The sequence below is a fragment of the Engystomops pustulosus genome, chromosome 2, assembly GCF_040894005.1.
Source record: "Engystomops pustulosus chromosome 2, aEngPut4.maternal, whole genome shotgun sequence".
Classification (NCBI taxonomy): Eukaryota; Metazoa; Chordata; class Amphibia; order Anura; family Leptodactylidae; genus Engystomops; species Engystomops pustulosus.
In genome coordinates, this window is record NC_092412.1 from 224,137,134 (window position 1) to 224,162,461 (window position 25,328).

The 25,328-nt window shown below is 41.3% G+C and overlaps 1 protein-coding gene across 1 annotated transcript in view; it reads right to left on the minus strand.

Moving 5' to 3' along the window:
• Positions 1–1,591: 1,591 nt before the first annotated feature.
• The window catches only part of SEZ6 (seizure related 6 homolog), a 420,901-nt gene continuing 397,164 nt past the window's right edge, over positions 1,592–25,328 (minus strand). Inside the window, exons 12-17 of the mRNA XM_072138287.1 lie at positions 10,805–10,996; positions 9,007–9,201; positions 8,605–8,643; positions 7,235–7,355; positions 7,054–7,156; positions 1,592–6,363 (exon numbers count right to left, since the gene is read on the minus strand). Of these exons, the coding sequence (XP_071994388.1) occupies positions 6,334–6,363; positions 7,054–7,156; positions 7,235–7,355; positions 8,605–8,643; positions 9,007–9,201; positions 10,805–10,996 (680 nt within the window). The 3' untranslated portion in view covers positions 1,592–6,333. The remainder of the gene's footprint in view (positions 6,364–7,053; positions 7,157–7,234; positions 7,356–8,604; positions 8,644–9,006; positions 9,202–10,804; positions 10,997–25,328) is intronic.

Genomic DNA, 25,328 nt, shown 5'->3' on the forward strand with positions numbered 1-25,328 from the left:
TCTTTTTAATATTTTTACTAATGACCTTGTAGTGGGTTTACACAATCAAGTTTCAATATTTGCAGATGATACTAAGCTGTGTAAAGTAATAAATACTGAGGTCGATAGTTTAGCATTACAGAGGGATTTGTGGAAGCTTGAGGAGTGGGCAGAGAAATGGTTGATGAGGTTTAATGTAGATAAATGTAAAGTTATGCACTTGGGCCATGGAAACAAAAAGTATAATTATGTTCTAAACGGTCAATTACTTGGTAAAACTGGAGCTGAAAAGGACTTGGGGGTATTGGCGGATGGTAAACTTAATTTTAGCGACCAGAGCGAGGCGGCTGCTGCTAAAGCAAATAAAATAATGGGATGTATCAAGAGAGGAATAGATTCTCATGATAAAGACAGAGTTTTTCCCTTATACAAATCCCTGGTCAGACCACACATGGAATATTGTGTACAGTTTTGGGCACCAGTGTATAAAAAGGATATAGTAGAGCTGGAACGGGTGCAGAGGAGAGCAACCAGGATTATTAGGGGAATGGGGGGACTAGTATACAATGACAGAAAAAAGACGACTGAGGGGAGACCTCATTACAATGTACAAATACCTGAACGGACAGTACAAGGATCTCTCCAAAGATCTTTTTATACCTCGGCCTGTGACCAGGACAAGGGGGCATCTTCTACGCCTAGAGGAGAGGCGATTTTACCATCACCATAGACAAAGGTTCTTTACTGTAAGAGCAGTGAGACTATGGAACTCTCTGCCGCAGGAGGTTGTTATGGCCGACTCTATGTACATGTTCAAGAGAGGCCTGGATGCCTTTCTGGAGAGCAAAAATATCACAGGTTATGGGGATAAAACATTTAATTAATTCTTAAAGGTTGGACTTGATGGACTTCTTTTTCCAGCCTTATATACTATGATACTATGATCTACTGGCAAAACTATGCAGGTCGGACCTTTCATAGTTTTGCGTAAAAACCATTGTGCAGGCGCATAGGCCCTAGAATAATCGCAATTTCTTGCGTTATGCAAGAATTTATGATTATTTCACTGTTGCACCAGAAAACTGGCAAAGAAGCAGTGATAAACCTCGCCCTATATTCAACTTTGCTACTGCATTCTATTCCATTTTCATTTTACGGCCTGTGAGATTGATCTTTTAAAAAGTAGAGCGTTTTCCAATTTAGCCCAATTCTATTTCCTGGCATTGCCTTGCTCTATTATTGTTACATGGGTAGAGGAAGCAATTCTATTACTAACATGTTTGATGAGAATAAATCATTTTACCACAACTGCTCTCCATGTAGATGATCCCCTATAGATGAGGCCCCCAAAACCTGGATGTGGGTCATCTAAAGATCTGAAGATTTAGCTCCAGTAAGTTACATTCATCACAATTACAATTCGCTGTTAGTTGGTATTAAATAAATTTTTGATTTAAGAAAGGGACTCACTTTTGGGAATATGATGCTAAAAAGTTTGGGGACCACTGCCCAACACATATGACAACAACTTTTCAATATGTGTGGATTTTTACGTGGTATTTTACTTATTTTACTCATGCTCCATGTATGTGAAATAACCAATGACAAGGCATAATCAACAAAAATAATTTATTCAATGGCGAACCATCACAAAATCCATTTATACAAGAGGGTTTGACTTGTTTCTGTATAGCTGCGTCTTATGTTACTTGGGAAACATGAATTGTCCTTTTTGCATGTGCTTCTATCAGTGTTTCGTGGAAGCAATCCAGTGGTGAAATGAGCAATCCGTCGAAGCTTTGTAGCATTGACCCAGTGTTTTTCTCAGTTTTTTTTGTTTCATTTCAGTTACTGCTTTCAGATTTTTAGCCATGACAAGGGCTACCATAGGTTTTTCCAGATAACAATGAATACCTATTCTGTACTTCACTGGTTCTTATGGTGGGAGAGGAGCTCTAATAACAACATCTGTCAGTCATTGTTTCCAGTCGTTGTCTAGGATGCATATTGGCTATAGTTATATCAGCTTTTCTTGTCGCTAGAATAATACACATACAGGACACACTTACTACAAGGATAAATCAGCCCATAAATATGGCAGGACAAACACTATTGGTGTAAATTTATCCGCACTCCTATATACAAGCCTAAAACACTGAGATTATATACATCAGATTTATACATGTAGTAAGATTGTCTTCACTAACCCGCTTCCCTATTGGCAACATAAACCATTGCTTGCCCGAAGGCTATTGTGTAAAGGGACCAGACAACGGCAGAACGAAGTGGAAGAGAATCAGCGCTTAGTTATTTTATTATACTTAAAACTTCTAAAAACTTTTAAAAAAAAGAGTCTGGTCTAAAAACAATGGGAGGCAACTTGCCTGGTGTTTTTGGGTCATACCTTGAGGTGGAAGACTGTCTCAAATTTCTAGCCAAAAAATGTTGTGTAAACTTACTCTTCAGGGGTGAAAGTTAGGGCTCCCTCATTATGTATGATGTGGTCTACTGCCCCAACAGAAAAGTGGCAATTATGGTCAACCTTCATCTAAGGTGTATGGCTATGTTGTAGGTAAGTCAATATAGTCTGGAGATGGATATGTACAGTGCCATCAGCCCTCAGCCGCCAATCTTTCTGTGTATTAGGTGCTTTCGTTTTTTTGATGGTAGATCCAACTTTTTCATACATGCACGTGGAATTAGGCTGTATAGCAGCAATCTTTTTGGCTATTTTGCTAGCACAAGGTCCGATCACTTTCTAAGTGCTCATGCCAATGATTTGAGCATGCATAGCTTTGTTGGTTGGCCGACTCCATGAGCAAGTCCTGTTCCAGCCCAACTCTATGGCCTGTTCATTCATGAGCGGCACTAACCCTCCAATATCAAACTGGCCAAAAACATGAGGTCACATTCTCCTTTTGGCAGCTGTAAAATGCAAGAGGCCTAAAAGGCTTTAAAATCTCATAATATACTCTTATGTTTTCAATGTTTTCAGCTTATAAGTAATACTCTCATAATGATGCCTGAATCCTCTCCCTATAGAATATTCTAATATCCTTATACACAGCCGTTCAGGAAAACTAAAATGGCAACAAATTGTATGTCATGCTGTAAATATGTCAGAGAGCCGTGTGACGATGAAAATGAAGGCCTACTGGCGAGAAGTAAACGTGGTTTTTTTAAGCTGGATTTCCATCACATTTGCGGATCAGGTTTTGACATAATGGGGCACATTTACTTACCCGGTCTAGTCGCGATCCAGCGGCGCGTTCTTTGCTCTGGATTCGGGTCCGGACGGGATTTATGAATGTAGTTCTTCCGCCGTCCACCAGGTGGCGCTGCTGCGCTGAAAGTCATCTCATCGCGCCGGAATGCACCACCTCGGACCAGGTGAAGGTAAGCGCTCCCCAAGCGACACTTTTTCGGTTTTTAAATGCAGCGGTTTTTCCGAATACGTCGGGTTTTCGTTCGGCCACGCCCCCCGATTTCCGTCGCGCGCATGCCGGCGCCGATGCGCCACAATCTGATCGCGTGCGCCACAATCCCTGGGCAATTCAGGTACAATCGGCGCAAATCGGAAATATTCGGGTAACACGTCGGGAAAACGCGAATCGGGCCCTTAGTAAATGACCCCCAATGAGATAATTCTTCTTCTTTCTTGTTAGCTTATTTGATCTTCATCATAGAAAAGTAGAAGATTATAAGAATTGGGGGGATGGCTTTCTGAGTGTGACCTGGGGTGCCTCCTTATTGGAGGTCGATGTTTTATATGTTTTTATTACCACTGGAGTAAGGGCCAACTAAACTAGGGGCCTACAGTGGCCGATATCTTTGAGTTGTAGAAGCGACAACCCTAATTGTGACTAAAAGCTGCTGCACAAGAAGTAATATGGCTGATGAGAGCGCCAGAACGATTCACCTTGTCCTAAAAACTAAAGTCTGGATCATAAATGTCGGATCATTTATAAGAGAGACCAGACTCATATACTATACCACTATAAATATGGTTTTGCAAATCAGCGTAACCAGACTCCAGCATTACGGATTTAGAAAAAAATTCCCCTTATAACAAAATTAACCCCTCTCCTTCCTTATTATTATACGGTAGGGGGTCTATGTAAAAAGAAAAAATGTTGGGAAGACAATGTGAGAAATAGGTCATGTCTGGAGGCAAGTACTGCAGCCATATCTCTACGGTGGTTGCTAGTCACATTTTGGGATTCATGCAATGATGTGGACAAAACAAATGATTACCTAAAATATGAACGAGCTGAAGACTCATTTCTTAATGCTTTGTATAAATGTTATCTCCATGACCACAAATCTTTCTCAGGCTTATTTCACACTACCGTTCCTTTCCCTCCGTTCCGTTGAGGCAGGGATCCGTTATCCATGCAGTTTTTGGAGGGAAAAAAATTACGGAGGCTGCAGTACTTTTCCTCAGTTTGAAAAAATGCATGGATAACAGATCCATGGCAAACTGACCATAATGGATAATATAAGATTTTCATTGATGTCAATGGGATTTTTAACTGATACGTTAAACCTCCATTCTTCACTTTTTTAACAGAAGGAACAGTAGTGTGACTTTATCCTTGCTGGAATCGATAAAAAATCTAAATTTTTGTTCGATATGTTGGTACCTTGGTATTTGCTTCTAGTCCAGCACAGCACATCTCATAATCGCTGGTTTCTATTGGTATACAGAGGCTAGTGGTGAGGTTGCTTCAACAGCAGGCTCCCGCCTGTGGCTGCAGCTGATATTAGGCCTCATGCAGGTGGCTGTGTGCTTCACCCGGACCGGAACCAAGGCAAAGCACCTGGGCGGAGAAGGAGGGGACGAGCACTCCTCACCCATCCCCTCTCCATTGGGAGCAAGGAGGCTGTGATGCATTACGGGCAGGTATAGGACTATTTTTGTGACACGACCACCCAGCTCGGTCATAGTGCGGTGAGACACGGCACGCTCACCATGCACCATAGGCCTCTCTCTGCCACTGTAGCAGGTACTAGCTATTGATGTGTAGTCACTGGTGATTATGGGATGAACTGCACAGGACCAGAAGAAAAACCCAAGGTACGCAAAGTATTAGTTTTTATTATTTTACAGCATTTAAAGCCCATAACATGAAAATTGAGGAAACTGGAGAATCCCTTTAAAACTTATAAATATATAAGAACATATAGATAAAACATGTATACTATACTATTCTAGGCAGAGGTATCTAGTAACAAAAGTTTACTGCACGGTGTGTGTTTAAACATTGGAACACAAGGGCAATATATGACATATATATGGGCATAGTATGAAGTTATGCCCCTGGGATGTCCTCCCGATGTAATGCTTCCAACACTGCAAGCATAGTGTAAATCCTCTCATCGTTGGAGGATATTGGTGGCATAGATTGTGAGGCTGTTTATGCGTCAAACAACTGTAATGGGGGCTCAATATAAAAAAAGCATGAGAATTATTTGCTTACAAAAAGTTTTTTCTTATCCAAATGCCCGTGGATATAATTTTTAATGATATCTATGGATACTTTGATTCATGTTCTCTTTAAGCAATAACCTACATATGTTCCTATCTCTCATCACTGGGAAAATATGAAAAGTAAAAGACTATGATTAAAAAGATTATTATTTCAGTATTTCTAGTGCATAAAGTCAAATGGGTGCTGAGAATTTAGAGGAGGACCTTGTCTCTGCTTTAGCGATCATATAGCCGGTGTTGTCGGATGGAAGATTTAATGAGCTCATTGAGATATAGTCAAAATGAACTTTTTTTTCTACGAAATCCCCCACTGAACCTTGTATAAAGAAATATATAAATTCATATTTACATATGTATCTAAACGGACTGTCATGGGCCAGGGACTGTAGCTCCTTCTACAGTAATCTTTAGGAATATGTTGATGTTTAATAGACACTGTATCAGTAGAGACCTCCAATCATCTTCTATCTTCTTTTGAAATATCCACGTGTTCTTTGTTCTGTCAGTATGGGCATTATTCATACAACTGTATCGAGCACAGGAACGGCTGTGACCTCTAACCTTTAGGACAACGGTTAAAAGTATCACCCGATGACTGCAAGTAGATTCATCTTCTCCTATACAGGAAGGATCAAATGGGCAAGGACAGTAAGAACAGTAGTAGGTACTAGGTGGAAGGACAGGATTTGGAGATGTCAAGTTAGTTGTGGATTGCTGTGGAGGCTCGTATCACCCCATCATGGCAAATTGCTCGCAGTGAATTCACTGAAGAAGCAAGAGTCAGGATCTTTCTCACATTTGACAGTGACAAGGTGTTGTTTTCTTGTAGGTCTCTCCCACCAAAACTGACGTTTCTTGTAGATCTATATGGATACTTCATATTCTCTTGTGTCCTGGAATTTAAAAGTTTAAGAACAGTCACCATAATGTAAGGAATACAACCACAGTGTAAGGAATATAACATTTAGTATGACAGTTTATGGATCGTGAAGGCCTGTAAAATATTTGCCTGCTTTTGGACATTGTTAGTAATAAGGACCATTAGTCCCTTTTTGAGAAACACTAAATTAACTCTTGTGGGGCAATTTTTCTTCTCAACACTTGTCCCGATTTTTCTATAGCACCCCCAAAAGATAAGTTAAGATAATGTTTGGCAGCACCAGGTCAACTTACAACGGGTTATTCCACTAAAGGCCGATTTCAGATACTAAACCCAAGTAGTGCTTAAAGAAGTTTTCCCACAAAGCTGAGGAAAACAGGGGTCCAAAGTACTCCTGTCGTAGCCACCATTAGCTCCCCGAGATGACCGAAGCAGCCATTTGCGCATACACTGTCCGAATCTTCTCTATGTAGCTGACGGAGATTGCCGAGTACGGCACTCTCGACACCAATGGCGCATGGAAGTTAAGCTGTTTGTAAGAATGGACTGCCATTAAGGTCTCCAAAAGGGGAAAACCATCAACAAAATAGTGAAAGGTATTTAATATGTATGGTTTAAGAAGGGAAAAGGAAACAACTCGTTTGCTAAGGATCATTTTACTTCTCTAGGTACTGAGTACAAGTTGTATTATTGTTCCACTCACTGCTGTCTCAAATGTAGGATTGTCAAATTCAGACTCCACCGTGACTTGGTCATATGGAGGCGATGCAGAGAGGGGCAGGCGGAGCAAAGCTTTTCCTTGTAGCCTATATAGAGATAGGAATCAGTTATAAGTAATATTCAGCTTGCTGTCCTATAAAAGTGTTATATTTGTAGTCACTTACTTGGAGAAGTACAGGTATATGGTGGCGATTACAAGTGCCACCATGATGACGGGAACAAAGACTGCCAGCAGGATGTGTGTGCCATCTACAGGGATGCCTGAGGACGCTGCCTTCTCCACAGCTGGGTGGAAAGAAGAGAAAACCAGTCATGTGCAAAATGTTCTGTATGATGCTTGGATTTCCCAGCAAGACTTTATCTGTGCATCATAGGGGCCTGTGGTACATGTGGTCCAGCCAATGGCGGGTATACAGTGCCATAGTGACAACTCCATGAATGGAACAGTAGACCTCCAGCCAAGACAGAGCTCACATCATATGCCACATGCACAAGACCGTAGAATGAAAGTAGTCATAGCTGTTAAAGGAAACCTACCATCTGAAATCTTCCTATTAATGTTGATATGATGGTAGGTTGCTAGTAACTTACTAAGCCCTTAATTTTTACCTACGGTAATCCTACAATACTTTCTAAACTAAGATACACTTTATCTACCTAATATGCCAATTTTCGGCCAAGGTTACTGGGGCACAAGGTAGGATCTGTGGGCAGTAGGAGCAAAAAAGACTCCACGTCCCTGTAGCCCCTGCTGTCCTTCCTGCCTGCATGTCCTCTTACTTCTATAGTGGTCCCAGCACCATCGGAGCTCTGTGCATGCGTGGTAGCTCTGGCTTCAAAGTCCACATGCAAAACGGCACTCCTGTTGGCATGCGCAGAGGTCCACAGGAGCAAGGACAGCTACAGAAGTACGAGGACATGCAAGTAGAAAACAGAGGCGTGGAGTAGTCTTTGCTCTGTGCCCCAGTATCCTACTCCAAAAATGATCATATTAGGTAGATGAAGTGTTGCTTAGTTTAGAAACTACTATAGGATTACGTTAAATCCAGATTAGGGCTTAGAAAGTTACTACCAACCTACCATCAGATCTAACTAAATAGGTAGATTGCTGATGGTAGGTTTCCTTTATAAGAACTTGTTTTTAAAAAAGCATAAGTACACAAATTCCGATTTTCTGCTGCAACTTCTTTAGCCATAATCTGGTGGGAGTCAATAAACCTATAAAGGACAAATGGCATATCTCCTTTTTTTAACCATTACTGGTTTGGCTTCAAAGAAACCTGAATGTGTGCTCTGTCCTTTAGCTGCCTGTCTTTATACACTATTTCAAGTTGTAGAAAAATGTAAGAAGCTTGGCCAATCTTTGAGAAGCCGCTACAATGTGGATCACGTAGGTAGATAAGAAAGAGGACACTACATCCAGCTTATTAGTAAGGTATTGCTGGTGTCAGACCCCCACAAATGTGACATTTAATATATCTCATCAATATCTTTTACATAGATAACCAACCTTAATATTTTAAATAACTCTCACCTTCAACTCCCTGGTTGCTGTAGAATTCTTTATAGGAAGCTGTGAAAGAGAAGAACATATTAATTAAAAAAAAAAAAAAAAGATAAGCTTGACATTGTAATACTCTCCAGTTTAAATTTACATATACTATATGTTTTAATCTCTGAATAAAGCCCCAAATTTGGGGGCCTGTTTTGGAGTACAGTAGTGCCTATTTTATAGGCTCCTCCCCTTTTCTGTTAAGTCCCTTATAAGCCTCAGTGCAGAAACTCTTAAAGTGTCTAAAAAACATCACAATCCTGGCACATACTCACTAGTAAAATTTCCAATGTGGATGCGATATGTGAATGGGGCTGTATTGCATCCGTATGGTTACCCTGTGTGCTAGTGCATCTACTGGATACCTTCATTACCTATACTTACCTTTGCATATTGGTGCGGAGCTGCTCCATTGTGATGGGTGACCAGGAATGCACTTGATACTGTGTTCCCCCATTAGCATGTACCCAGAATTGCAGGAAAATCTCACAGCGTCCCCTGGTTGGTATGCCCTCCTCTCAGGTTCATGGTGTCCATTTTCGGGCGTCCCCGGGTTACCACAAGGCTCATATTTTTCAGCTAAAGACAATGATTTTTAAAAAAAAAATTCAGTTCAATAAATCCTGCTATTAATACAAATAGCCTTTAAAACAATAACCGACTGTACAACTGTATAACGCTCTAATTAATTGGGGGTCCTAACATTGGAACCCCCATAGTTCCACATTCTACATTATATTACAGTAATTTGGGGACATACAGTAGTATGGGAGGCTAGGGATACCAATGTCCATACAGTTCAGTCTATTATTTCACAATTCATTTGATTTGATCAGTCCCTTAGTCAGTAAATAGAAACGTAGGACCCCATTATTGGTGTGGGGTCCCAGCAGCTTCATGTGACTGTATAAACTATGTTGAGGATCGTTTATAAAACGTATAGCATGAAATATCTGGGATATTAGTTCTGAAATAAGACAATTTAAGGGAAATCTAAAATAAAAATCCTTCATGATAAACCAGGGACACTTCCTCATAGATCCAAGCACCGTGACTGTGGTAATCTTCTATTTCATATCCATGACCTCCTTCCTTCTAAAATCAGTTTACAATTATGCTAATGAGTTAGAAGGGGGGTGTTACCAGAGCCTCTCTCAGCTCTGGTTCACAGTCTGTTACATCCCCCTCCTGCTCCCTCAGTACTTCCTCTCCCTTTGTCTGGTGTAATCTCACTGCAGCAGGGGAACTTTCAGCACAATGTGAGAGTGGGGAAGTGCTGCTTGCACATTGTAACAGCCTGGTAATCTGCAGCACGGAGGGCTTTAGTAACACCCCACTTAATTATTGGTATAATTTTAAAGTTAACTTTTTAAGGAAGGAGGCCATGCATAACAATATAAGATGATTACCACAGTCACAGTGCCTGGATCTATGAGTCAGTGTCCCTGGTTAATTATGCTGGATTTTGACAAATCAGTTTTAGCAAATAATTGTTGTATTCCAGATGAAATAAAAATTGGATTGTAAAATTACTAAAATTTATGAAATAATTGACAAATCGAAGGTATCAGTTTAAGGCTGCATTCACACAAACGTGTGCCCGCCCGGCCGTAGTACACGAAGGGTGCACTGGAGAGGGGGAGAGGTGAACGCTGCTTACCCCTCCCCTCTCCATAGAAAATAGAGCCAAAGGGGCTGTTCTTACGGTCAAAGATAGAGTATGCTCCATCTTTTTTGCAGCCACGGCACTGTACGTTGAGCATGCATTGTGCTCACCGTACCGAGCACTGGTGCTATGGTACAATGGTACAAGTATTACTAAGGCTACATTCACACTGCCGTATGGGGAACGTATATACATCCCCCATGGACGGCAATGGGTGCACGGCGCCATACGGGACCGGTAGGGTACAGCACACATGCGGCAATGTACCATTCCGTAGCCGGAAGAAAGATAGGACATGTCCCATTTTTCCCCGGAATACGGTGCCGTTCCCCATGTTTCTCTATGGAGAGGGGCGGGGGTGAGCGGTGCTCATCCCCTCCTCCTCTCCCCGGTGCCGGCATGTGCCCACCGTGCTACGGTACTGCGGGTGCATGTAGTGTGAATATAGCTTAAGACAGAGGGGAGAAAGTGATTTGTCAAGAGTACAAGTCTAGTTTCTATAGCTGTGGGACTTACGGACACATTTTGGGGAGCGGTCACTCCATTTGGGTACGCCGGCCTGGCGGTTGTAGCAGGTTAGGGTGGTGCTTCCCGTGAGGATGTAGCCTTTGTCACAAACATAACGCACCGTGCTGCCCACCGGGAACTTGGCATTTGATAGAATCCTCCGGCTGTGAGTTACATCTCCTGGGTCTGAGCAGGTTGTCACTATGGAAAGAAGACGTAGAGATAGATATAAGGATATCCACATGGACATAGACATAGAGGGAAAAAGGCTCATCCAGTACTGATGTAACAACTAGTGTTATCTTATGAGAGGCAAACATACTACATAATACATGTTCTTGGTGAGCAGCAATCACAAATGTGTTGCTATCTATGAGGCTCCCAGATGTGTTTTTCTATATATTTACATGTAACTTTCTACACATTATAGTTTAATCATGGAAGCCCCATATGTTGATACACAGAGATCTGATGCGCCAATATGATGTCTGGTAACTATTTTGGGCTGATAATGTGGGGACTACGGCCATGACAGCAGTTCTGCTTCCAAAAATCTCTGCGTCGTCTTGCAATAACACAACTCAAGAATACAAGATTGGCTTTGGCACATTTTTGAAAAAAAATTTAGCTTGGTTCTGAATCATTTTGGACCAGACCACTTTTGCTTCACACGTCTAATACACGGCCAAAATTTCCAAGCGTCTTCATTAGGCCTAATCCGGTATCACCTTACAGCTTTTTTTCTAGGTTTAGTAGTTTCAATTCTATTTGTATCAATTTTTGCCCACCTTACTACAGTATACAGTCAGTCCCCGGGTTACGTACAAGATCGGTTCTGTAGGTTTGTCCTTAAGTGGAATTTGTTTGTAAGTCGGAACTGTATATTTTAAAATTGTAACTCCAGACAAATTTTTTTGGTCTCTGTGACAATTGGATTTTAAAAATGTTGGATTGCCATAAAAACCAGGATTAACTATAAAACTTAATTACAGACACCTGTGATAACTGTTATAGCTGTTTATTGCAGCCTAGGGCTAAAGAACAGTAAATTACCAACATCCAGAGGTCCGTTTGTAACTAGGGGTCGTCTGTAAGTCGGGTATTCTTAAGTAGGGGACCACCTGTACATATTAATTGGCCTAATATTTCATGTTCATGTTAATGCAAGTTGATCTAGACACCAGTAGGGGGAGCTGTGGTCCCAAAATGGAAAAATATCACATTTCCTAATAGCAGAACACCTCCCATTGGGTTATTTTAGAATATCTTTTAATATATAATTTTCCTTTTAATTATTATTGTGAGAATGAGTCTTGTCATTAACTTTTTATTGCATTTTAATCAAAACACTTCCATTCTTTTTTAATGACGATTAATTTTTAGATCTTCTCTATATGTTGTAGCACAGTGTATATACCTGTGCTACACCCGCTGTATATACCTGTTATATACCCACTGTTTGCGCTGTGACAGCGTCTCATCTAGGGATGTGAAATGTTCCCATAGCAAGGAGCTCAAATGACAGGTACGATCAAAAAGCAAAAGATCCGGATGTCTGCCCCATAATACATATTTGTCTTCTCTATTATGTGGCATAACGGATCTCTCATAATGACATCTCATTCATTGAGGTCAATGGGAAGTGACGTAAAACATATTGAAAATCTGATTCAGACTGATCCTGTGATATACATTAGTGTCCAATCTGTTGCCCTTTGATTTCAGTGATAAAAGAAAAGAAAATGTATCATGACGGATCAGGATTTCTACAGGACCCTGACAGACCTGATTTATACTGATGCCTGGAAGTGATTTGTAACTTAGCAAAGTGAAAGGGATTGGCCGGTGGATCGGTCAGGGCTCATTTCTTTGAACAAGGTAAACATCAATATTCTCATTTTATAGAGGGTCAGTCATTGCCCCCGGTATGTAGGGCTCTACAGTCCACCCAGCCATGTAAGAAGTTTAGCTATTATTTGGGAACCTGTCACCTACTGCTTGACACAGAAACTAAACACATGCCCTGCATTATGAGCATGACTTTCTGGAGAAAATCTTTGGCCTTAAAGGGGTTTTTCCACGAAACAAGTTAGGCCGAGACCCTCACCGATCAGCAAGTTACACCAGGTTCACGGATAAAACTAGCAGGTGCTGGGAGCGCCATACTCAGCCATCTCCGTCAGCTCCATAGAGAAGGATTGGGCAGCGCATGCACAACCGTCTGCTCCAGTCATCTCGGGGAACTGATGAGCACTACGACAGGTTACATTGAACCCCCGTGATCCGTGGGGGTCCCACCACTGAGACCTCCACCGATCAGCATATTTTGTATTCATATACAAATGTGTGTGACAGTTTCACAAGAGGAGAAGGACCCTTGCAGTCATGGCATGGTAAGAGGTGTTGGATAAAACAGGATACTATAGAGGGCACAGGACAGTATGGCCACACCCACAGTGCATCCAAAATTCTCATTTGCATCTAAATAAAAAATAAATTTAGGAAACAGATTTTTAGATTACCGATATGTACAGTATTTATGTATGTGATGCAGGGTACTTCGCTTAGAAGGTATATACGGTTTTAGGTTATATGTGACCAGGAAGCTGACAGCTTTTACACCATTTAACTACCGGCCTCTCAGGTAAGTTGTGAAAACCCACTCATTCACCTGAAAAAAAAAATTCACCTTCAAAGTCATATGCAAATGAGCTGGAAGATTCACTTTTTGCCTGAGATGAGTCATGTTTAGAGGCTGTAGGGGGAGTATCGGACAGTATCAGAGTGTCTAAAGAACTGTAGTTCTGGTATTATTGTAAAGAGCTTTCAAAATTAAACTTTTTTTTTAACTGTGGGCTACAGAACCGGAGATGCAGTTAGTGAGTCAAGAACAGGATTTTTATCTATATCTTGCACTTCCGACTATGGGCCCCTGCCCCAGTTTTCTTTCAGACTTTGCATACTCTTTTATGTGCAAACTATATGCGTGTATTTAAGAATTGTCAACGCCACTCATTTGTGTTGCGGCTGCACTATACCTGACGCAACACAAAATTCAGCACATAAAGTCGTGTTCCGGTGCACAGTGGGTCAGTGCGCCGCATTTAACATGCAGAAGTGTATTGCACGATATATGTTATAGGTGCCCCCAAAAAAGTTGATGCACTCTGTCGGAGGAGTGCACAGGGCGCCAGATTCATTCAGAACGGGCGCCACAATTCCCCTACACAGGACACTGCACATAGTACGGACTGCACTTTTTTGGTAGATGTGCTCCACTGCATTATGATGCGTTTACTATGAGAACCATTGTTCAAGCTGCTATAGAGCCAAAGATAGGAATGTCTATATTTGATGCTCCCTCTCCAGCTTCTAAAAGTGACTCATCTCAGGCAGAAAGTGATTCCTGTACATAATTTGCATATTATTTTAAAGGGAATTTTTTAAAAAAATTAAATAGGTAGCTTTTTACATAAAAAAAGGAATTATAGAAAGTATATGGCGTTACCTACCTGAGGGGGATATTTGTTTAGTGGTGTAAAAGCTGTTGACAGGTTCCCTTTAAGTATAAATTGACCGTTTCAGGTCTATTCCTTAACACACTTTCAGTCTAACTAATAAAACAGCGCAGGTATAAATGACCAGAATAAACGTAGACGGTAACAATGACAGAGAAATGTGATGCGATTCACTACAAAGTATAACACTGTGTCTTCTCTGCCGACTACCTAAAGAGGAGCTAAAAGATTGATACATCCAGGCAATGGGATCAATAATATTTTACTGTATTTGTCTCCGGTGTGCTCTGAACTCTGTTGTTTTATAAGGTTGAAAATTAGGTTTTATTTGGCAGAGTCTCCTCGCTGCAGAGGTGCAGGTGGCTGAGCGGTAAAGTATATAGATTTATCTTCTTCCGTGGCGTTGCTGCAGAGCGCTGGTAATCCTTGTTTAAAGGGCAGAATATATCTAGTGGATGCATCATTCATGGCAGTCGGGGGGTGAGAGGTCACTGCAAATAACTTTCATTACTGGGGACATCAAAGAAATATCAGGCTGCGGTACTGAGCGGCGGAGGGCCGGAGATGGAGGCCGCGCATCTCATGTTGTTTGGGAAGGAAGATAATTAGATTGCTGCTAATGAATTACAGAAACAACACGGGAGTGATTGGCATATTAGATTTAATTCACAAAAAGATGGAATTTGTATCTGGACAGGGTCTGTTTTTTTTTCATTGTTCCTTCCAAATTTTAATTGCTAATTCCAAAGTTTCCTTTGTAAAAAGAATAAATAATTGACAAGTTCTTCTGTTTAGTTGTTCTAGAGTTATGTCAGTTTTTGAAAAAAAACACGACATGTTCTCAACATAATCAACACCAAAATCTGGCTCGAATTTTATTTAACCCTTTAAGGACACCGCCAGTTTGGACGTTGAGACTCGGTTTTTGGAAATCTGACCAGTGTCTCTTCGTGTTGTAATAAATTAACTTATCAAACTGATTTTGAGATTGTTTTCTTGAGGGATGTTGTAGTTTATATAAGTAGCATAATTTTGCTGATTGGTCGAGTTTTTTTGGGGTAAAAATTCTACATTTTAGGAAAAATGTGAAAAAATTTCAATTTTCTGGCTTTCAATTGTTCAATTTTTTTTGACAAAAAGTCATACGTAAATTTTTTTTGTAGAAAACTATTTTTTACGAATTTTAAAAGGTTTATAATTTTAGTAGCAAGTACACAAATTTCGTGCACCACTACCTCCACATACAGTGTGCACTACTACCACCCCCGCATATGGCGTGCATTACTACCTCCTCCATACACGGCGTGCACTGCTACCTCCTCCATACACGGCGTGCACTACTACCACCTCCATACACGGCGTGCACTACTACCACCTCCACATATGGCATGCACTACTACCTCCTCCATACACGGCGTGCACTGCTACCTCCTCCACACACGGCGTGCACTGCTACCTCCACCACACACGGCATGCACTACTACCTCCTCCACATACGGCGTGCACTGCTACCTCCTCCACAAACGGCGAGCTCTACTACCTCCTCCACATATGGCGTACACTACTACCACCTCCACACATGGTGTGCACTACTACATCCTCCACACACCGCATGCACTACTACATCCTACGCACATGGCGCACACTACTACCTACTCCACACACGGCGTGAACTACTACATTCTCCGCACACCACATGCACTACTACATCCTCCGCACACCACGTGCACTACTACATCCTCCACACACCGGGTGCACTACTACCATTCTCCGCATATGGTGTGGACTAATTCTACTAACATAATGCACTTACCAGTGCATCAAGTTGGTCCTGCGATGTATTTCCCAAATATTTCCCAGGTTTAATACTGTTGCTAATGAAGCAGTCGGTGCACCAAGGTCCTGTCCTCAGCAACTGGAGCACTTATTATCCAGCCTAAATTGTGTCCAGCTTCTTCCAGTGTCACCCGAAGCTTCACACGAGACAAATATATTGCTTATTTGGTGGCGAAACTAGGGGTCAGGGGGGAATTGTAGTGCTCTGGATGCTAAGCACGCGGGTGCACAAATGTCCTCATTAGCATACAGATTAAAATGGGAATTTCCCAGAAATGACATAAAGGACAGAAATGATAATGTTTTTTTTGGATATCACAGCGAATTTCTTTACAATATGCTGCCAACAGATTATATTGCCTGGGGGAGGTTGCAGACGCCCCTTTAAATGGAAATCTTCTCTGCTGTTTTCTGCATTTTTCTTTTCACATTTTGCAGTTTTTATTGTGCTCTTTGAATTGCTGCACTTTTATATATTACAAAGACAACCTTATTTAGGTTATTGTGCTACTCTTTTCATTTTGTAAAGTTTTTTAAGTGGTATTTTTATTAATAGATTTCTTAGTCATTTTTCTTTTTTTTTCTTAAGAATTGAAGCATTATTTGTGCTCAATGTTAATATTCGCTTTAATGACATAACCAGAAAATCAAGGTAAATTATAAAAAACCCTGAACTTGCCCTTGATTGATTGTCCCCCTGGCCCTGCTCCAATCCTTTCTTATCTTTCCCCCAGTCTTGTCTCTATCCCCTGCTATCATATAATACTTGTATTTAGACAGCAGGCCCGGCGTCAGCACCCGGCTGACCCGGGCAAGTGCCGGGGCCCCGGAGCTCCAAAGGGGCCCACCACAATCTACTACTTGTCCGCAGGTTGGTCCAGCGGGCAGAGAGGTAGTGGGGCGGGGCGGAGAGGTAGTGGGGCGGACGGAGAGGTAGTGGGGCGGGCCCTCTGCCCTGCCCAACCCACCTCTCTTGTGACGTGTCGCGTCCTGAGCCATGCGTCAGGCCCGGCCTGCGCGCCGTGCGCCCTGCCCGGCCTGCGCGCTTTGCCTCAGGCCCGGGCCGCACACCTCGTGCCACGCCAGCCCGCACACCTCGCGTCCCGTCCGACTTGTGACCGTCCTGGCCCGTCCTAGCACCTCACAGCGCTGTCCACCTTCTTCCTGATCCTGCCACCACGTTCCGACCGAGCGACATCCAGCTGGGGTAAGTATAATTGCTTCATATGTAAATGCATGTATACTGTATGTGTTTGTGTGTATATGTGCTGTATATGTGTTTTTTTGTGTATTTATGCTGTGTATCTGTTGTGTATACTGGATGTGTGTATATATGCTGTGTATGGTGTATATATGCTGTATATCTGTGTGTATGTGCTGTATATACTGGATGTGTATGTATATATGATGTATATCTGTGCGTATGTGCTGTATATACTGGATGTGTGTGTATATATGCTGTATATCTGTGCGTATGTGCTGTATATACTGGATGTGTATGTATATATGCTGTATATCTGTGCGTATGTGCTGTATATACTGGATGTGTATGTATATATGATGTATATCTGTGCGTATGTGCTGTATATACTGGATGTGTGTGTATATATGCTGTATATCTGTGCGTATGTGCTGTATATACTGGATGTGTATGTATATATGCTGTATATCTGTGCGTATGTGCTGTATATACTGGATGTGTATGTATATATGATGTATATCTGTGCGTATGTGCTGTATATACTGGATGTGTGTGTATATATGCTGTATATCTGTGCGTATGTGCTGTATATACTGGATGCGTGTGTATATATGCTGTATATCTGTGCGTATTTGTTGTGTATACTGGATGCGTGTCTATATATGCTGTATATCTGTGCGTATGTGCTGTATATACTGGATGCGTGTGTATGTATGCTGTATATCTGTGCGTATGTGTTGTGTATAGTGGATGCGTGTCTATATATGCTGTATGTCTGCGTATGTGTTGTATATACTGGATGCATGTGTATATCTGCTTATGTGCTGTGTGTATATATTGGATGTGTATGTAAATATGCTGTATATCCTGGATGCGTGTGTATGTTGTATATATATTTGGTGTGTATGCTGTATATATGGGATTCGTGCATATATATGCTGTACATACAGGATGTGTGTGTGTGTATATGCTGTATATCTGTGTGTATGTTGTAAATTTGATGTGTATATACTGTATGTGTGTATAAATCTGTAGACACGTATATGAGTGTAAAAATGATTGTGATTGTGTAAAAACATGCATGTGTTTTTAAGGAAATGGTCTGCTATGGAGCCCATTACGCTCCTGATCAGAAAATTTAATTACATCAGCGGCGGCATCCTTGTTGCCGATGTAATTGAAATATGATTGTCTTTTACTGTGTCTGAGCTCAGCTGCCAGGGTCATGCCACCACATGAGTTCACTGTTAAGGGGCCCACTGAGACTCTTTCGCCCAGGGGCCCACTGAAACCTGGAGCCGGCCCTGTTAGACAGGACACCTAGTGATTCCCAATTAGGTGAAATCCATCCTGGAGGGACACTGAGCAGGTCTGATCACCAGAGGGATATCATACAGACTCTGCAGCGAGATGAAAGCAACACATGGAAGAACTGCAGAGTGATGAAAGGGTACAAGCAGGTGAAGTGAAGGGATGGGAATCTACATTAAAGATAATTAAGCTCTCATTTAACATCAACACATAACACTGATTTGGATCAATCAACGTCTCTAGATTTCTAAAAATAGGCCCGAGCAGGGGTGTGTGTCTCAGCATGCACACAATATGGTGCTGATTTCACCTTAGTGTAATGACAAGGTGACAGTAACTGGAAGCTTTTACAAAACACGCAGACTGTAAAAGTGGGAGCACTTCCATCACACTGTGCCCAAGGGAGTCAAACATGGCCACATGTTACCCATGTTTTTTCCATGTATGAGTCGAATGTTCAACATCATTGGAAAGTATGTGCAATTCGAGTCCCCCCTGAACACTGGATGTACCCCCCATGTACAATGCCTGATTATGCATAGACTACTGTATATGTATTGATGTATCACAGTATTGCTTGATTTATGCAATGGGTGGTCTGTATGCCACCATATATTGTGTTCTAAGGTCTAACTATCTAGATAGCAGGAGGGGGTCCTGGATGAAAAAACACATCAGCTGCCGCAGAACTTCTTCATACACACCTAAGCTCCTACAGAATCTCTTCATACACACCTAAGCTGCCACACAACCTCATAATATACACTTCATCTGCAGAACCTCATAATATACACCTCAGCTGCTACAGAACTTCATGAGACACACCTCAGCTGCTGCAGAACCTCTTAAATCAGCCTTTTCCTTAACTCCCACCAAGAACATACTTCTGTGTCTTCCTTCCCACTCATGTAGCTTTATTCCTTGATGTACCCTTGATGCTCTCACCTAAGTGCACTGACTGCTCCTATTTTCACTGTTATGTCCAGACCTTTTAATCCAGGACGCTGGACCAAGACCTGACTGCGAGGTTCTGCCCCCTTTACTGTGCGGCTGAGACAAGGAGTAATGATTGTACAGGGAATTTATAAATCCCTGTACTGCATAGCACTCAGCAATATCGGTGTCATAAAGTAGGAGTAGAAGGAGGAAGGATGGTGGGGGCCCTTCCTCCTGTTCATCGGTGAGGGTCCTGGCGCTCGTGCCTCAGGAGCCTCCCTATAATCCAACCCTTCTTAGTAATATATAATATTTAACAAAATAAAAATACACTTGGGGCATATTTGATATTTTTTGGCCCCAAGCAAAGTTTTGTATGAGGAGCCCCCTTGTGTATGGCTTCAGTATCAATGGCAAAACAAGGAGTCAATTGCTTTCTGCTCTGCCATTGCATTACACTGTATTGATGTCCTAAGGATGCCACCTTTTGATCTCTGGGGTCTCAAGCTATTGTTTGGGTTGCTTTGTGGGTAAATGCTCCCCTGACAGCACTCATCTGTGGTTAGTAGTTCACTAGTGCACTTACCTCTCCACTGGAGTATACAGAACTGCACCTTTAATGCATAATGGATATTGTGCAGATTATGGGGTTAGTCACTTAGCAGAATCCCTCCGCTAAATCCAGAAGGAATACATGTACAATGTGACAGGTTACCTTTAACACCTGATACATAATAAGGGCTGCGGTATCGTTTCACATGACAAGGGTTTTAGACACTTTGTTTTAGCAGAATGTTCAAATACTTGACATCTCCTTGACGTTTCGGAGAGGGCCCCCCCACCTCGTTGCCATAGTTTCCCAATGCTTTGAGAGGTTGTCAGTGATGTCATTTCTGTGCAGGCGCTAATTATCAATCTCCTTCCCCATCTTCTCTCCTTTGTTCTTTTTACAAACTAATTACAATGTTGTCATTAGTCAAAGAGTTGGAACTGACAATAATTATCTAATAAGATAACGATTTTCACAAAGTGCTGTTAAAATAGAAACAGGGATGTAAAAGTTTTTATTTCGCTTAATTATTTTTTGCCTAGCGGCAGAAGCAGAATTGGTTATAATAAGGGCAGATTTTTATTATGATAAATGTGTTATGTATGAATAAAATTTGTTATAAATTCCGGTTAAAAATTTAAAAGTGGAGCAACTTCAGAAGAGAAGCCGTTTCCAGCCATAACCCAATTTTACCTCTACATCCTAGCCCGTCCATCACCGCCGGCAAAGCTGCCGGTGGCTTCAAAGAATGGCGGTGCATGGGCGCCGCCATCTTGGCTGGAGATGGTCGCACCCTGTGATGTCATGGGGGGGGGGGCGATCGGCCATGACAGCCTCGGGTCTTCCGAAGACCTGTGGCTGTCTTGTTTTAACCCATTCAATGTGCGATTAGCACATTGTAATGTATGAGGATGAAAATCCCCATATACTGCCACACTTTAGTATGGCAGTATATGGTAGGATCGATCAGACAACCTAGGGTTAAAGTACCCTAGGGGGGTCTGAAAAATATAAAAAATTTAAAATATATGATTCTAATAAAAAAACCTAAAAATTCAAATCACCCCTTTACCTAGAACTGATATAAATATAAATAAATAGTAAAAATCATAAACACATTAGGTGCTTCCCGGAAATGCCCAATCAAAATATAATAACGGTAACCCCTGTAAGGGAAAATAGCGCCCAAAGTCACATTTTTTTTTACCATTTTTACCACTTTTTTTTTTACCATTTTGAAAAATATATAAAAAATTTTATAAAAATTGATCAAAAGGTTGTAAAGTCCTAACAATGGTAGCATTGAAAACGTCATCAAAAGTTGCAAAAAATTACCCCACCCACAGCTCCGGACACCAAAGTCTGAAAAAGTTATTAGTGCCAGAAGATGGCAAAATAATTGAAAAAAAAATTTGTATAGGAGGTTTTAATTCTTGTAAATGTATGAAAAAAATTATAAAACCGATTCAAATTTGTTATCCCGTGAATTTACCCACCCAAAGAATAAAGTAGACCTGTCATTTGGGGCATACAGAGAAATCCGTAAAATCCAGCCCCACAAGAAAACGGCGCAAATTATTTTTTTTCACCAATTTCACTGCATTTGTAATTTTTTTCCCGCCTCCCCGTTCACAGCATGGAATATTAAATAAAAAAAATAAAAAAGTTATAGATTTTCGAAGGTGGGGAGTGAAAAAGGAAAACGCAAAAACGGAAAAGGTCTGCGGCGGGGAGTGGTTAAGGGTGGAAAAGACAATTTCTATCTGCTGATTAGGATTATAAAACGCATTTGCAAACAGGTCTTTTGCTTTGTCAAAAACGCAACAAAAAACGCAACACAACACCACGTTAGATGAGTTGCTTGTTTTTTTCTGGAATTGATGCTTCTTGTTATGAAGTTGGTTGATAAATGGGGTCGACTTTATTATTTGCGCATATAGATCCCTTTGCCGCACTCTGACAGTGCCATACATAGCTGAAGGAGCTTATTAATAATTGTAATCTTATTGTTTATATTATATTATTCAATAATAGATAAAGACTTGGCTGATTTTTAATTATTAAAAGAAGGAGTATGAAGGAAATACTTCTCTGTATATAAACCCTGTATGCACCTTATCCATGTACAGAGGCCTTCATGCATATTACATAATCCAACAAGTTCCACTGAAAAATATTATGAGCTGAAGGACAAATTGGGAATTATTACATTTATAATAATTGATTTGTCGTTCTCCAGAAGATTATCCTTCAAAATCTTTGTCAAGCGTTCCAATGATGTGCCATCAGATGGCGCACAGACACATACATTATGAAGGGCTCCTGCGCATGAACATCTTTTTCATGGATCCCTACGTATTTTACATATTAGTCTATTGGTAAAACAATGGTGCAACCAATGGCGTAACTAGGAGAAGCAAACTTCTGAATGGGGCCCCACACACCCCTTAAAAAATATACATACAGTGTAAACACACTGTATAGACACATGGCTTATACACATCACATATGCATACACATTTAGAGCATAAACACATCTCAAATACACACATACAGGATATTCACATCAAATATCCTGGGTCCAGGGGCCCCTTGATACTATGGGCCCCATAGCAGCTTGCTGCATGCAACATTTTTTAATAGGGTGGGACAAGCTAGTAAAATAATTTGCCTGCCTAACATTTTTCTTTTGATATGGATTTGCAACATCACAGACATGTGATTTGTATTTTTTGCAGACCGGGTACAGCCCATATTCATGTGCTGGTTGCCTGCTTCTTTTTTCTTGGTGGCACTGTATTGATTATAATGTCTTTTTGGAGAGGTATTTTCCAAAGAAAAAGCGCCAGATTTTTAACATTTTTGGTATAAGAATAACATTTTCAATCACTCTCCTTGTTAATGATGAGCCGACCTGATTGAAATCGGGTTTGCCCAATTGCGGATCTTATCTCTTTAAATTCTCCAGGCAAATCCTCCCCAAATTGCTTGCACCCTTAGCTGCTGACATGTAACGTGCAGTGCTCATGTGCCACGTTAATTTGAATGCCCCCAGCAACTTTTCCGAGAGAATTTAAGGAGATAGTGCCTCCATCAGTGCCAGTTCCAGTACCAGGTGTTGTTTGTTGGGAGAGGGGGAGTTTGTTCAGCTGAACCCAATTCAATTAATGCTCCTCCCCAAAATTCTGGCGCCCTGCGCTGCTGGCCTCTTGCTACCAAATTCATCCAGCAGACGGCTTTCCCAGGATTATTTAGAGAGAAAACTCTGCAATCGGAGCAAGTTTCAATTGTGTGTGTTATGAAGGGGGAGGTTGATCCAAACACAGGCGCAAACTGACAGAAGTTTGTGTCCACGTTTGGGGCCTGAACCTGTAAAGTTCAGTACAGACCTGAAATTTGTGGTTTGGGTTTGCTCAACAATATTCTTTGCGTATGATCCCCGTTTTGGTAAAGAAAATATGGAAGATGAACAAAATTTAAACCTGAAGTAAGAGTAGCTATGGGCAGAACTATAGGGGCAGTAAAGGCTACTTGGTGTTCTGAGAACTTCATCTATGGAAAAGATCCTCCATTATGATGGCTGTTGTAGTTGTGTTCTTCTCATAATATATCAATTTTGAATATTTTTCTTGGATAGGAATTGGAAGTAAAGTGTGGTTTGTAGGATATCAGTGCTAGGACATGGACCTGTGCACCAATTAGATCTGATGTCTTTCATAAAGTCCCTTGGAAAGGTCTTCCTTGATTTCCATGACGTGACTAGATTCTAACTGGTGCTAAATATACAACGTTAACACCGTAACAGGCCTGTGTTACTGATAATTCTGTTTAATTATCAGCATTTTAGCCGTAATCACAATTTATAATACAATTAGTCAGAATAAGAACATAACAAGTATAATTTGAAGCTCACAACTTCTGCCACCGATGTTAATCTAGACTCCTAAGTGCCTTTGAAATGAAGAACTTGGAGTAATTGTGGCTCCACTGGACCGGGGCAGCGCTGCTTTGATGCAATTTTCTGCTACAGGAATGCGGAGTCGTTTTAGTGGGGAGGAGTAAGCGGGATGGAGCGGAGGGTTAGGTGGGTGGAAAGCATATTTTCCGTTAGATGAGACCAATTAAAGCTCTCAGGCAGTCTAATTATCTGGTAGATTTCGCTTTCATCCTAACTTCATTCAGGTCCTTTTTTTTTTTTATTCGCAGATGTGTTCATTAAAGATGATTTTAACTCTTCTCCTTCTCTTCCCTAATTTGTGCGAAAAAAAAAAAAATCAGTGGTTCCTGTTATCCCGGAGCGCTACATAGTATTGTGTAGAATCACGTGCAGTCTGACACGGGTCATTGTGCTCCTTTTCTGGGGGCGGATTCGTCTTAGTAATCATTTTAAACTGGATTTAAAGCAAAATATGGTTTCAATCAGTATCAATTCATGGCGGTATAATTGCTTCAGTCAGGTGCTGTGACAGGAGGAAATGAATCATACTGGCTGAGATATCAATCCATCACTCTTTTCCTATCTAACACACTCATTGCATACATAAGCAGATCTGGGTAGAGCTCCAAATAACAGATGGGACATGTATTTAAAAGTATATTCATTGGAAAAGACTCAAAGTCCAATTTTGACGGCAGAATGCACCTATAACAGTGTAATAGTTTATCATATGCTGCTATACAAGGGATCGCCCTGCAACAATGTATTAAGAAGCTGTAGGGACTCCATGCGGTGCCATATGGTGTTTTGTATTGCATCGTATTACATGGAATATCTTTGCATTCAGTCATTCTATGAAGCGTGCAATGAATCATATTTAGGCTTGGTTTACATGACGTTTATTTGTAGGGATAAATCGGGAGGATTTCCGGGGTATCCTTAAAACAGGGGGCTAGGATGTATCCGTCTGAAGGCACATCTACCTGAAAGAGGGAGGAGGAGTGAACATTGGGAGCAGACAGTGATTGATGATGTTCTGGATGTTTCCCCCAGTGATGTAATATTCCTTACATGAACAGGAACATCACTGGGGACCTCCCTGAGCATATGCTCAGCAGAGGCTGGGGGTGGAGGCAGTACTCTCCCTATAGACTCCAATGGCCTCCGCTGGAAGAGGGAGCAGGATGGAAAGACGCAACAGTGTTAGACAGGCAAGAAAGGATGTCTCCGTCTGCCAGTATATG